The 10,303-nt window shown below is 39.9% G+C and overlaps 1 protein-coding gene across 1 annotated transcript in view; it reads left to right on the forward strand.

Annotated features, from left to right (window-relative positions):
* The window catches only part of CD109 (CD109 molecule), a 127,651-nt gene extending 117,957 nt beyond the window's left edge, over positions 1-9,694 (forward strand). The window contains exons 30-33 of the mRNA XM_034991609.1: positions 814-956; positions 4,840-4,987; positions 6,884-6,986; positions 9,219-9,694. Of these exons, the coding sequence (XP_034847500.1) occupies positions 814-956; positions 4,840-4,987; positions 6,884-6,986; positions 9,219-9,394 (570 nt within the window). The 3' untranslated portion in view covers positions 9,395-9,694. The remainder of the gene's footprint in view (positions 1-813; positions 957-4,839; positions 4,988-6,883; positions 6,987-9,218) is intronic.
* The last annotated feature ends 609 nt before the right edge of the window (positions 9,695-10,303 follow it).

A 10,303-nucleotide genomic window follows, 5' to 3' on the forward strand; every position in this document is an offset into this window, starting at 1 on the left:
AAAAAAAAAGATAATAAAGGAAGATTGTTTGCAGCTGAGCACTCTGTTTGATGCAAGGATGAATAAGGAAAATGAGATACAAAAATAACTGAAGGGGCACCTGGGTGGCTCAGTCGGTTAAGCGGCTGCCTTCGGCTCAGGTCGTGATCCCTGGGTCCTGGGATCGAGCCCCACATCAGGCTCCCTGCTCAGCGGGGAGTCTGCTTCTCCCTCTGACCCTCCCCCCTCTCATGCTGTCTCTCATTCTCTCTCTCGCAAATAAATAAAATATTAAAAAAAAAAAAAAGTATTGTACAACCAAAGAGAATGCTGAGCAATTAAACAGGTTTCTGTTCAACCAGGGCTCTTAAATGTTTTAGTTTTGATTTAGCTAACTGAGTTTCTGAGTTTCTAAGGTTCCATTTTGTGAAAAATGATACCAGTTGGGCAGCAGAGCTTAGAAATTAGTGGATGATCTCAAGAAATAGGCAGTAGTTGCACTTTTTCCCTAAAGGGAATGTTACATTCTTTGGAAAAAAAACAACAACAATACCTATGAATATCATGAAGGTCTATACCTGTTCTGGAGTATTAACCTAACAATTTTCTCAATTTTAAAAATCATTGCTTATAAGCTTTTATAATATTTGTAAATAATGATACTTTGTTAGCTAGTAAAACTAGTTTTTTTTCTTTTGGTCAAAGATTACAAATCTAGTTGCATTTATCCCGAAGAGAATCTTTACCTAATATTTAGAATATGTAATGATGGCACTTTATTGCTAATAATTGATAACTAGCTTATTATTTATGCTAATTTATTATTTGTTGCAGTTTAATGTGATTTATAATGTGAAAGATTTGGGTTCCCCAAGAAGACGAAGATCTATTCAAGACCAAGAAGCTTTTGATTTAGATGTTGCTGTAAAAGACAATAAAGATGATACCAATCACTTGAATTTGAATGTGTGCACAAGGTTGGTATTGCTTTAAGTCCTTTCTCTCTTTTTAAAATAGATTTGAAGATAGATTTATTTATTTATTTATTTATTTATTTATTTATTTATTTATTTATTTATTTATTTATGAGAGGTGGTGGGGGGGAGAGAGAGAGCACATGTGATGGGGGGAGGGGCAGTGGGAGAGGGAGAGAGAGAACCCTAAGCAAGCTCCATGCCCAACTTGGAGCCTGAGGCGGGGCTTGATCTCATCACCCTGAGATCATGACCTGAGCAGAAATCAAGAGTCAGACGCTTAACCGACTGAGCCACCCAGGTGCCCCAGATTTGGAAATTTATATATATGTAGTTATCCAACTTATATCAATATAAGGAGTTACAGGGGCGCCTGGGTGGCTCAGTTGGTTAAGCATCTGCCTTCGGCTCAGGTCATGATCCCAGAGTCCTGAGCCCCGCATCGGGCTCCTTGCTCAGCAGGGAGCCTGCTTCTCCCTCTCCCTCTGCCCCTGCTGCTTCCCCTACTTGTGCTCTCTCTCTCTGTCAAATAAATAAATAAAATCTTTAAAAAAATATGTAAGGAGTTACATTTAACAAAGATTTCAGTTATTTAATACACTTTAGATTACAAACTAGAAATACTGCTTAATTAAAGTATTTCTCAATGTGTTCAAAATTATTTACAGGTTTTTCTTGTATTTATCGTAACTTTGAATAGAAAAATTTAATAAAATGTAGGTCTTAATTTATGAAAACTTTAAATTAACCAATCATGTTTAATACTCTAAAATTCGTTATTCCTTGATTAGTAATTTTCTGTTAAATAATTATTCCAGGTTTATATTTAACCTTTAGTGTTATGCTTTTAACTTCATAGAACTTCATAAGAAGTTCATAAGACTTCATAAGAATGTGCAAGTTTAGTGAAGAGAATAGTGTTTTTAGACACAGTGAGAATATTTCAGTTTAGAAGGTCTTCACCTTGGATAAATAGGCACTTTTAGCTTCTGGGAGTACTTAATAAGGTGATTCTTTTTTTTTTTTTTTTTTAAGATTTTATTTATTTATTGGACAGAGAGAGACACAGCGAGAGAGGGAACACAAGCAGGGGGAGTGGGAGAGGGAGAAGCTGGCTTCCTGCAGAGCAGGGAGCCCGATGCAGGACTCGATCCCAGGACCCTGGGATCATGACCTGAGCTGAAGGCAGTCGCTTAACCAACTGAGCCACCCAGGCGCCCCTTAATAAGGTGATTCTTAAATTTAGTCTGTATCCAAAGCATCTGAGGATCTTGTTAAGTCAAAAGGAAAAGGGGTTCCAACTCAGACCTGCTGACTTAACAGATTCAGAGTCTGTGAAGCTGCCTTCTTCAGCTTTCTTGGTTTTCTAATGCACATACAGGTTTGAGAGCAAATCCTTTAGAAGGTTCTTGAACCAGGAGACTTTATAGTTTCTTCCTTGTCAGTCTGTCCTCTTACCTCTGCATGATTTGCTGTGAAGTTGGGAGTTACTGTGAAGGTACACTGATACTGAGGAGCTGCTGTCTGTTCTTTTTAAATACCCCCTAGTGTTCTGGTTGAACTGGGCTTGTTGGGCTGGAAGTCACTGACATGGTCCTGAGCTGCCAGATGCTCCTCAGGATCATCGCTGGGTGTTTCTCCAGGTGGCCAACCTTTTTAGCCATCGCTTGAATCCAGTCTCCTCCATTACTGTTACCATCTGTACTATCTTTGGGCCTTCATGTTCATGATTTTGATATAAAATGTCACCTGTGTTTGTCCCATTTGTTCCCTTCCTGGGCATTTTGGACCCACAGCAGGGGGATAGCAGGATTCCTTCAGTGGCTTCCTTTTTAGCTGAGAAGAAAGTAGGACTCCCACTCTTCTTTATGAAGCTTATAATTGGGTTCTTTTCTAAAATAACAGCATCAAGTTATTATTATTGCAAGTTAATAAGCTACATTTATCACAAACTTATATGCTGGGCACTTTCACATGCATCTCATTTAATTGTTACAATAACTCTATAAAGTAGGTGGTATTATTATCCCTGCTTTTGTCATGCTCTCATTCATTCATTCAGTAAATATCAGTTGAGTCTCCATTATGTGCCAAGCCACAGTGTCAGATGTTAGAATATAACGGTGATCTAAAAAAGATACAGGTCCTGTCTTCATGGAACTTACTGTTTGGAGGGGAGACAGAGAGAAATTAATAAAAATAAGTCTTCTAAATAAGTCTAAAATTCTAGTTTTGAAATCGGCAAAGAAGAAAAGTCTTTGGAGCTATGAGAGGGATTTTACCTCTTAGGGAGGTCAGTTGAAGAAACAGATGAGGAAAATTAGGTGAAACCAGGATTCAGATCGGGATGGGGTATTATTACTTACACGGGCTCATGAAAGGATGCGGGATTCCAAATCTTAACCTGTCATCAGGAATCAGATGGGTGATAGACTTTGATAGATAGAGGATATATATCTTTTTTCCCTTCTTTGGGGAGAAACTAGAGAAGGGAAGTGTTTTCATGTGAGAGTAGCGGTTGGTAAAAAGGACTTGGATGTTGCTACTAGTCTTCTGAGAAAAATCTGGTATGAATACAAGTAAAATTTTCAGTGAAATTTTTCAGTGGCACTTAATAAAAAGAAAAAACTGATATTTTAGGCGCTTTATTCCCATCCGTAGGGTCCAACCCCTTACTCACCTCAGACGAGGTTTTCTGTGTGTGGCGTGGGCATTTAACAAATTCTGCCCTGGGCTGGTAGAAAGACCAGGTCAACCAAGGCACTTTGGATGGTGTCCCAAAAGTCATCATATTGAAGCAGATTGGCTGTTCTTCTCCTCTTTAATGTTTGCCCTGACACAAACACCTCGAGCTGCAATGCACTTATTAGTTTTCAGCAACATCTCTCTTGGCCGAGTGTATCACTCTGCAGATGGTTTCACTTGTTTGCGATTGCTGAGCCAGATGTCGTCGGCAGTTGGACTGTGTGGCTCTTCAGTCAGTCGTGTTTGGCAGCCTTTGGTTTGCCGCTCTCGGAAGCAAGATTCTCTACCAGCCCTTCTTGCTTTTGCCATCTGAAAGGACAACAGGAACTCACGTAACAGTGCTCCGTCCTTTCACGTTGTAGGCAGACTTCTTTCCATAACCACACTGGGCTCTTTCTGCTCCAAACAAAAAGCTCTTGCCACCTCTTCATTGTAGAAAACTGTTTATTTTAAAGGAGATGAAATGCCCTTGGTGTGCAGATCCTTTGATGCTCACGTTGTGCACAACAGGGTGCGTGAACAAGGTAGTGTCACAGAATTTTCCAAGGCTTGGGATTCTCGCCAGGTGGCCACAGAAAACACAAAATGTGCTCTGAGTACATTTTGGAGAACAAAGGGAAGGACTCTCCCTACTGGTCTTCTTTTTCTAAAACCAGATGAAGAGAAGATTGCTAAAGACTTGGCGGTGGTCTCCTGCTTAAGTGGTCAAGTTTTCAGTTTCTTTTTCAGTTCCTGGCTTTCAGCTGGAAAGCTCAGGGCTGTCAACTTCTGAGAAAATGAAAAATGCGATTCAGTTTGGAACCACCCCTAGTACACAGCGTTGCCCACTGAAAGGGCATCCAGGTTGTACTTGTTACAAATCTGTGGGCACAAGGCTGACACATTGTAGGCGTTTCATGTCAAGTGAATGCATTGTTAAATCATTATTCCTCATATGGTCGAAATTATAAGAATTTCATACCTGTAAGGAGAGGATTACCCGTTTTGTAATAATTTCCTATGAGACTGTTTACTTCAACTAAGCAGTAAGTGTTTAGAATAACACTTGGCAGTTTTAATTTTCCTGTGAAGAGAGTTTGCCTACAGCTTTAGGTTTTTCCTAAAGGGTGTTCTTCCTTCCATCCTTTCCTCTTTGCTGTAGGTTTTTGGGCCCGGCTAGAAGCGGCATGGCCCTTATGGAAGTGAACCTCCTCAGTGGTTTCACCTTGCCTTCCGATGCAATTCCTCTGAGCGAGACTGTGAGGAAAGTAGAACATGATCATGGAAAAGTCAACTTATATTTAGATTCTGTAAGTTGTAAGACGTAAGTTTCACGTAAGTGACTGGTGACAAAATGCCATTTATTGTCTTGGAAAGTCTGTCTTACTCTGGGCCTATTTACTTTGTCTTTATTTCAGCTTTTTGTGTCCCCGAATGACCCTAACAGGGCAACCTTATGTTTATCCCCACTAAAAAGACATCACTATAAAATCAACTTAAAGAGAATACTGTTAATGATGAGCCTGATGAAAGTCTTGATAACTAAATCAGTATTTCATGCCAGATGTATAAACTATGTAGAAACTGTAACATTGTAATTTCAGAAATTTGGTCCAGGTCTCAGTTTGAGAACTGCTCTGCCTCAGGGAATTGCTAAAATTATCTTTTTTTTTTTTTAAAATTTATTTGTTTGAGAGAGAGAGAGCACAGGCAGGGGGAGCTGCAGGCAGAGGGAGAAGCAGGTTCCCCACTGAGCAGGGAGTCCGACGCGGGGCTCGATTCCAGGACCCTGAGATCATGACCTGAGCCGAAGGCAGATGCTTAACCGACTGAGCCACCCAGGCATCCCTAAAATTATCTCTTTAAATGCTGATGATAAAAGCTTTAATTACAAGTTTTAAAATGCTTTCATGGAATTTTTAATAAATCCCAAAGGGGTTAATATTTTTCCAATGAATATATTAGGTGCTTAAATCATAGAAGAATATTCTCAGAGGTTTGATTATTATATAATTTTCATATAATCTTCTCATTGTTTTATGAAAATTACTGATCCAAGAATAAGGTGCATAAAATATGTGAGAGAAACGTAAGTGAAGAATTCGACTGTACTTGTTATGTCCCAAAACTGTTGGCATATAATTTATTCTTTTTTTCTAACATCTATATGAAACTCTTAGATTGAATCGAGTTGAGTTCTAAGTGTTCTTAGGATTTCATAGTATGTTGAGGGAATTCCCTATGTTTCTTATTCTAGTTTTGCCAAGTATGAATCAGAAATATATTGCCTTAGCAATATATATACTTTAAGAAAACTAGTTCCTGGATGTTCTCATTTGTTTTAAGACTTTAAAAACCCTCTGGCCAAAACCCTGTTAAAACTCATCCAAAGTCTCTAGCTTCTTTTTCAGTTCAAGAGTTTTCATTTATGACATACCGCTTGAATACCATGGGCTTGATTTGGAACATGAAAAACAAGTTTAAGGTTTTTATTTAATAATGCAATTGGGTTTTGGAGTTTGTCCTGTATCTATGATGTACATTTATTTATTTATTTATGTGATGTACTTGTTAATGGTTATCTAAATTCGAGTGTTCAGTATGTTCTGACTGATTAATTTGACTTTTCATTTACTACTATTGGCAAGTAATGGAATATTTGAAGGCATTTATCAATTTCAGATTACTTTAACAATATTGGTTGCCACATTGGCCCCTCCTGGAGGCAAGGAGCTGGCCTTTTGTACCCCAAATCAGTTTTTGGTTGGGGGTGCAACCCCCACCTGGGGTTACCTCACTTACCAGGTGAGGTTGCTCCCATGAGCTTTGAGTTCTTCAAAGAAGGGGGCTGTCGTGAGCTATCAGCAGCAACCGAGGTGGGCACCTTGTGTGAAATGGGGACTGAGTGAAGCACCAGGGCTCAGGAACATGCATCCTTGGACTTGCTGCTTACTTAACCCCTCTGATTCTCAGTATTGCTTTTGGTAAAATGGAAGCGACAACAGTATCTTTCTTGTAAGAATTGTTTTACCTGTTAAATGAGATAATTTATATAAAGTGCTTACCATAACATGGGGCATGTAGAAATCCTCCCTAAATATTAGTTTCTATCTGTTTTCTAAAATGATAAGAAAAAGAAATGTCTTTTGCTTTATCGTGAACACATTGTCTGTCACCCACCTTAGGAGTTTTTTGTATTTTTCAAGGTAAACGAAACCCAGATTTGTGTGGATATTCCTGCTGTGAGAAACTTTAAAGTTTCCAATACACAAGATGCTTTGGTGTCCATCATGGATTACTATGAACCAAGTAAGTGTGTTCTAGAGTTTCTAACACTTTAGAAGTTAAGCCAAGCCTTCATTCATTTTATTCATTCATTCATTTATTTGCAGTGGCCACCTGTCTTGTGTGTGGGGAGGGTTGTTGGGGAGAGTGTAGGAAGTGGGGTGTAGGAGATGAGCTTTCCACTTAAATGAAGACAATAATTTTAAAAAGTCCCGTGATAGCATTGAGCAGATGAATACAAAAAAGTTATGTTTTTCCTAATAATTTTAGGTTTTTCCTCATGTTTTAGGTTTTTAATTCACAATTACAAAATTTACAAAGAAAAACTGACATAACTGTGAGTCTAGTTATGTGTAGTATCCAAGGTTTTGCTTCTGTTCCAACCATCCCTTCCATCTGTTTTGTTTTAAAATGGGATTTCTTCAGGAGAGAACATGAGGCTCATTTGCAGTGTAAAAGACTGGGATGGGTTTAGCGGAGTCTGTTATCTTGCTAAAATTTATACATTATAGCAGTTTTTTTGTTTAGCAGATCAAGAAAAATATAGTCTGTTTGGAAAATAACTTGAGCTTCTTTGATTTTACTTGTCACTTCTTACTTGATAAAATATTAAAAATTTAGGATGTGAAAGCAGAGATCTGGTTTGTAGATCACCCAAGTTAGTTAGGACTACTCTACACTCAGTCACAGAGTGACGTTCTGTGAGTGTATGATCTCCATAATTGTAATAAGTCTTATTCTGAGTGCATACTCCTGATGGCTGAGAATCATCAGAATGCATGAGAATCGTTAACGTTTTGATGTGTTTGGGAGTTGGAGATAATTACACTCTAAAGTAAAATGAACTTGTTCATGTTGTCAGTAATGTTCAATAGAGTATCATTGAAGATGAAGGTTAAGAACACCAGTTCTTTCTCCTGAGTCAACAAGCCAGTTCCTCTCATCTGCCTCCTGGTGGAATTGGGGAAGAGCATTTGCCGAGGTTCTTGTGGGAGGTTTGGGGGAAACACTGAGGGTGGCCCTTCTTTTCTGTGGAAGGATGGGATACATGGTGGAGACTCAATGGTAGCGCCCAGTTATCCAACTTTGGAATTGAAACTAGTTGTGAAATTCTCCAATTGATGTTTTTTCAGCAAATGGAGAATATTTTAAACATTCAAGAAACAAAGATTAAGTCTATGTACATTTTTTTGTGGCAAGCAACTTATTTAGGAGGGGGACATTTTCTTTTTTTTTTTTTAAGATTTTATTTATTTATTTGAGAGAGAGAATGAGAGAGAGTGAGTACGAGAAGGGGGAGGGTCAGAGGGAGAAGCAGACTCCCTGCTGAGCAGGGAGCCCCATGTGGGACTCGATCCCGGGACTCCAGGATCATGACCTGAGCCGAAGGCAGTCGCTTAACCAACTGAGCCACCCAGGCACCCCAGGAGGGGGACATTTTCAAATGAAAATACGGGAGAGGTCAGAAATAATAAAAACCTTACCAACCCGGTTTTGAAGATCCTAAGATTAAAGAATATATGATAATAAACAATATTTAAAAATAAAATGAAGTTAAAAAATCATGAAGAAATTTGAAAATAGAACGTGTTTTTAAAAATTGTAAAAATAAAAATCTTTTCTGTTGTATGGTAGGTTTACTATAGTGCTGTAGGTACTTTATATAGTTTTTAAAAAATACTAGCTTATGCTATAAAATTTGCCCCCAAATATTAGCTTATACAGTAAAATTAGATGCTATATGCTCAACATTTTAAAACATTGAGACACATTACAAAGGCAAGCTTCTCTTTGTGTTTTTGTAGTTTTTAATCAAGCCCACAGTAAATCTCTTTTCAGGAGTTCTAATGGGCTTTGCTTGAGTGCATAGAAAATGATACTCGAAAATAAACTATCAAGGAGCTTCAACAAGCCTCCATTTCAAGTCTTTCCTGTTCCAGGAAGAGAGTCGAGTGTGCTTGGGGTTGCAGTGAGCAGCTGTGGTCTGCTCCCCGCTTCCTGCTCCCCCCTCCTTGGGGTTGCAGCGATGGCCAGCTGCGGGCGGGGGCCACAGTGCGGGGAAGGCGTTGTTCTTCTCGTGGATTTGGTTAGCTGCGTGGGCCCCTCCTGAGCATTTCAGTTGTTTCTTGTAAAGAAAAATAAAACTGTGTGAAGAATGGAAAACTCTGAGACATGTACTGAAGCGGTCTTAAGGTTTGGCGGAGTAAATGTTTCTCAACAAGGGATCCGTGTAAACTGATGTCTGCCTCTGCACAGGGAGACAAGCGGTGAGGAGTTACAACTCGGAAGTGAAGCTGTCCTCTTGCGACCTCTGTGGGGACGTCCGCGGATGTGGGCCTTGCGAGAGAGGAGCTACAGCTTCCCTTTACCCCGCTCCAGTCACGCTGGGGCTCGGTGTCACACTGCTGTTCCCTTTGCAGGGCTGGCTGTGATTCCTTTTTTCAGGACTCCATGTAACATCGACATTTCCAGAAGTCACACGTCTTGTTTTCATGCTCAAGTATCACTTCTGTTTTTGAAAAATGATTTTTTTTCTCTTTTTATGGGGTTGTGGGGGATGGTGCACAAGCAGGTCCTAGGACGTACAGGTGCACAGATGTCTTCACCTGACTTCTGTGTAGAACAGAAAATCAGAGTTCTGCAGTCGTGCGTCTTTATTCTCCCCCTCCTAAAAATCGTTCAGGAGTGTTTCATGAAGGCGTTGTTTTCCCCAGAATAAATGTGTTATTTTAGATTATTCTTTTTATTTTCCAGAAGAAATGAACCTAGGTTCTTAAGCATTACTATACACCAGTGTTGGCTTTAGCATTAAAGACAGATGTTTGGGAACTGGGAGAAAGCAACCAGAAGGAGGAGCTTGCTCTGTTCCCTTGCCCCATCCACCCACCCCTGCCCTCTGCCCCGCCTCACCCCCAGTGGTCTCAGTATATCCTTCTTAATTGGATAGCACTTCTTCCTTTTTAGTCGGGGTGATTTTTTTTTTTTTAAAGTGAAGTGGTGTTTTTTTTTTTTTTCACTCCAATTATAATCTCATCCCCCAACCTTTACCCTTCCTGTTTTTCTTCTGGAGAGAAGGAGAGAGGGAATGTGTCATTCAGAGCTTGAGGAGTGTACAGAAAACTGCCCTAAGGAGGAGTCCTGGGTGCACTGCCCTCCCTCTCACTTCCTCAGCCCCGCACATTGGCTCTGGTTCAGGGATGCGAGTCAGAGGGCATGACAGTATGTGCCTTGGGTGATTTAGACTAGAAGATCCTAGGCCAGAAGATGCAGCTTTGTTGGTAACGGGGGACGATTAACCAGGGCACAACAAGATCCTGTCGAAGACCGGACGTGGCAGGCTG

The sequence above is a fragment of the Mirounga leonina genome, unplaced genomic scaffold, assembly GCF_011800145.1.
Source record: "Mirounga leonina isolate KUSES-001 unplaced genomic scaffold, KU_Mleo_1.0 Mir_53, whole genome shotgun sequence".
NCBI lineage: Eukaryota > Metazoa > Chordata > Mammalia > Carnivora > Phocidae > Mirounga > Mirounga leonina.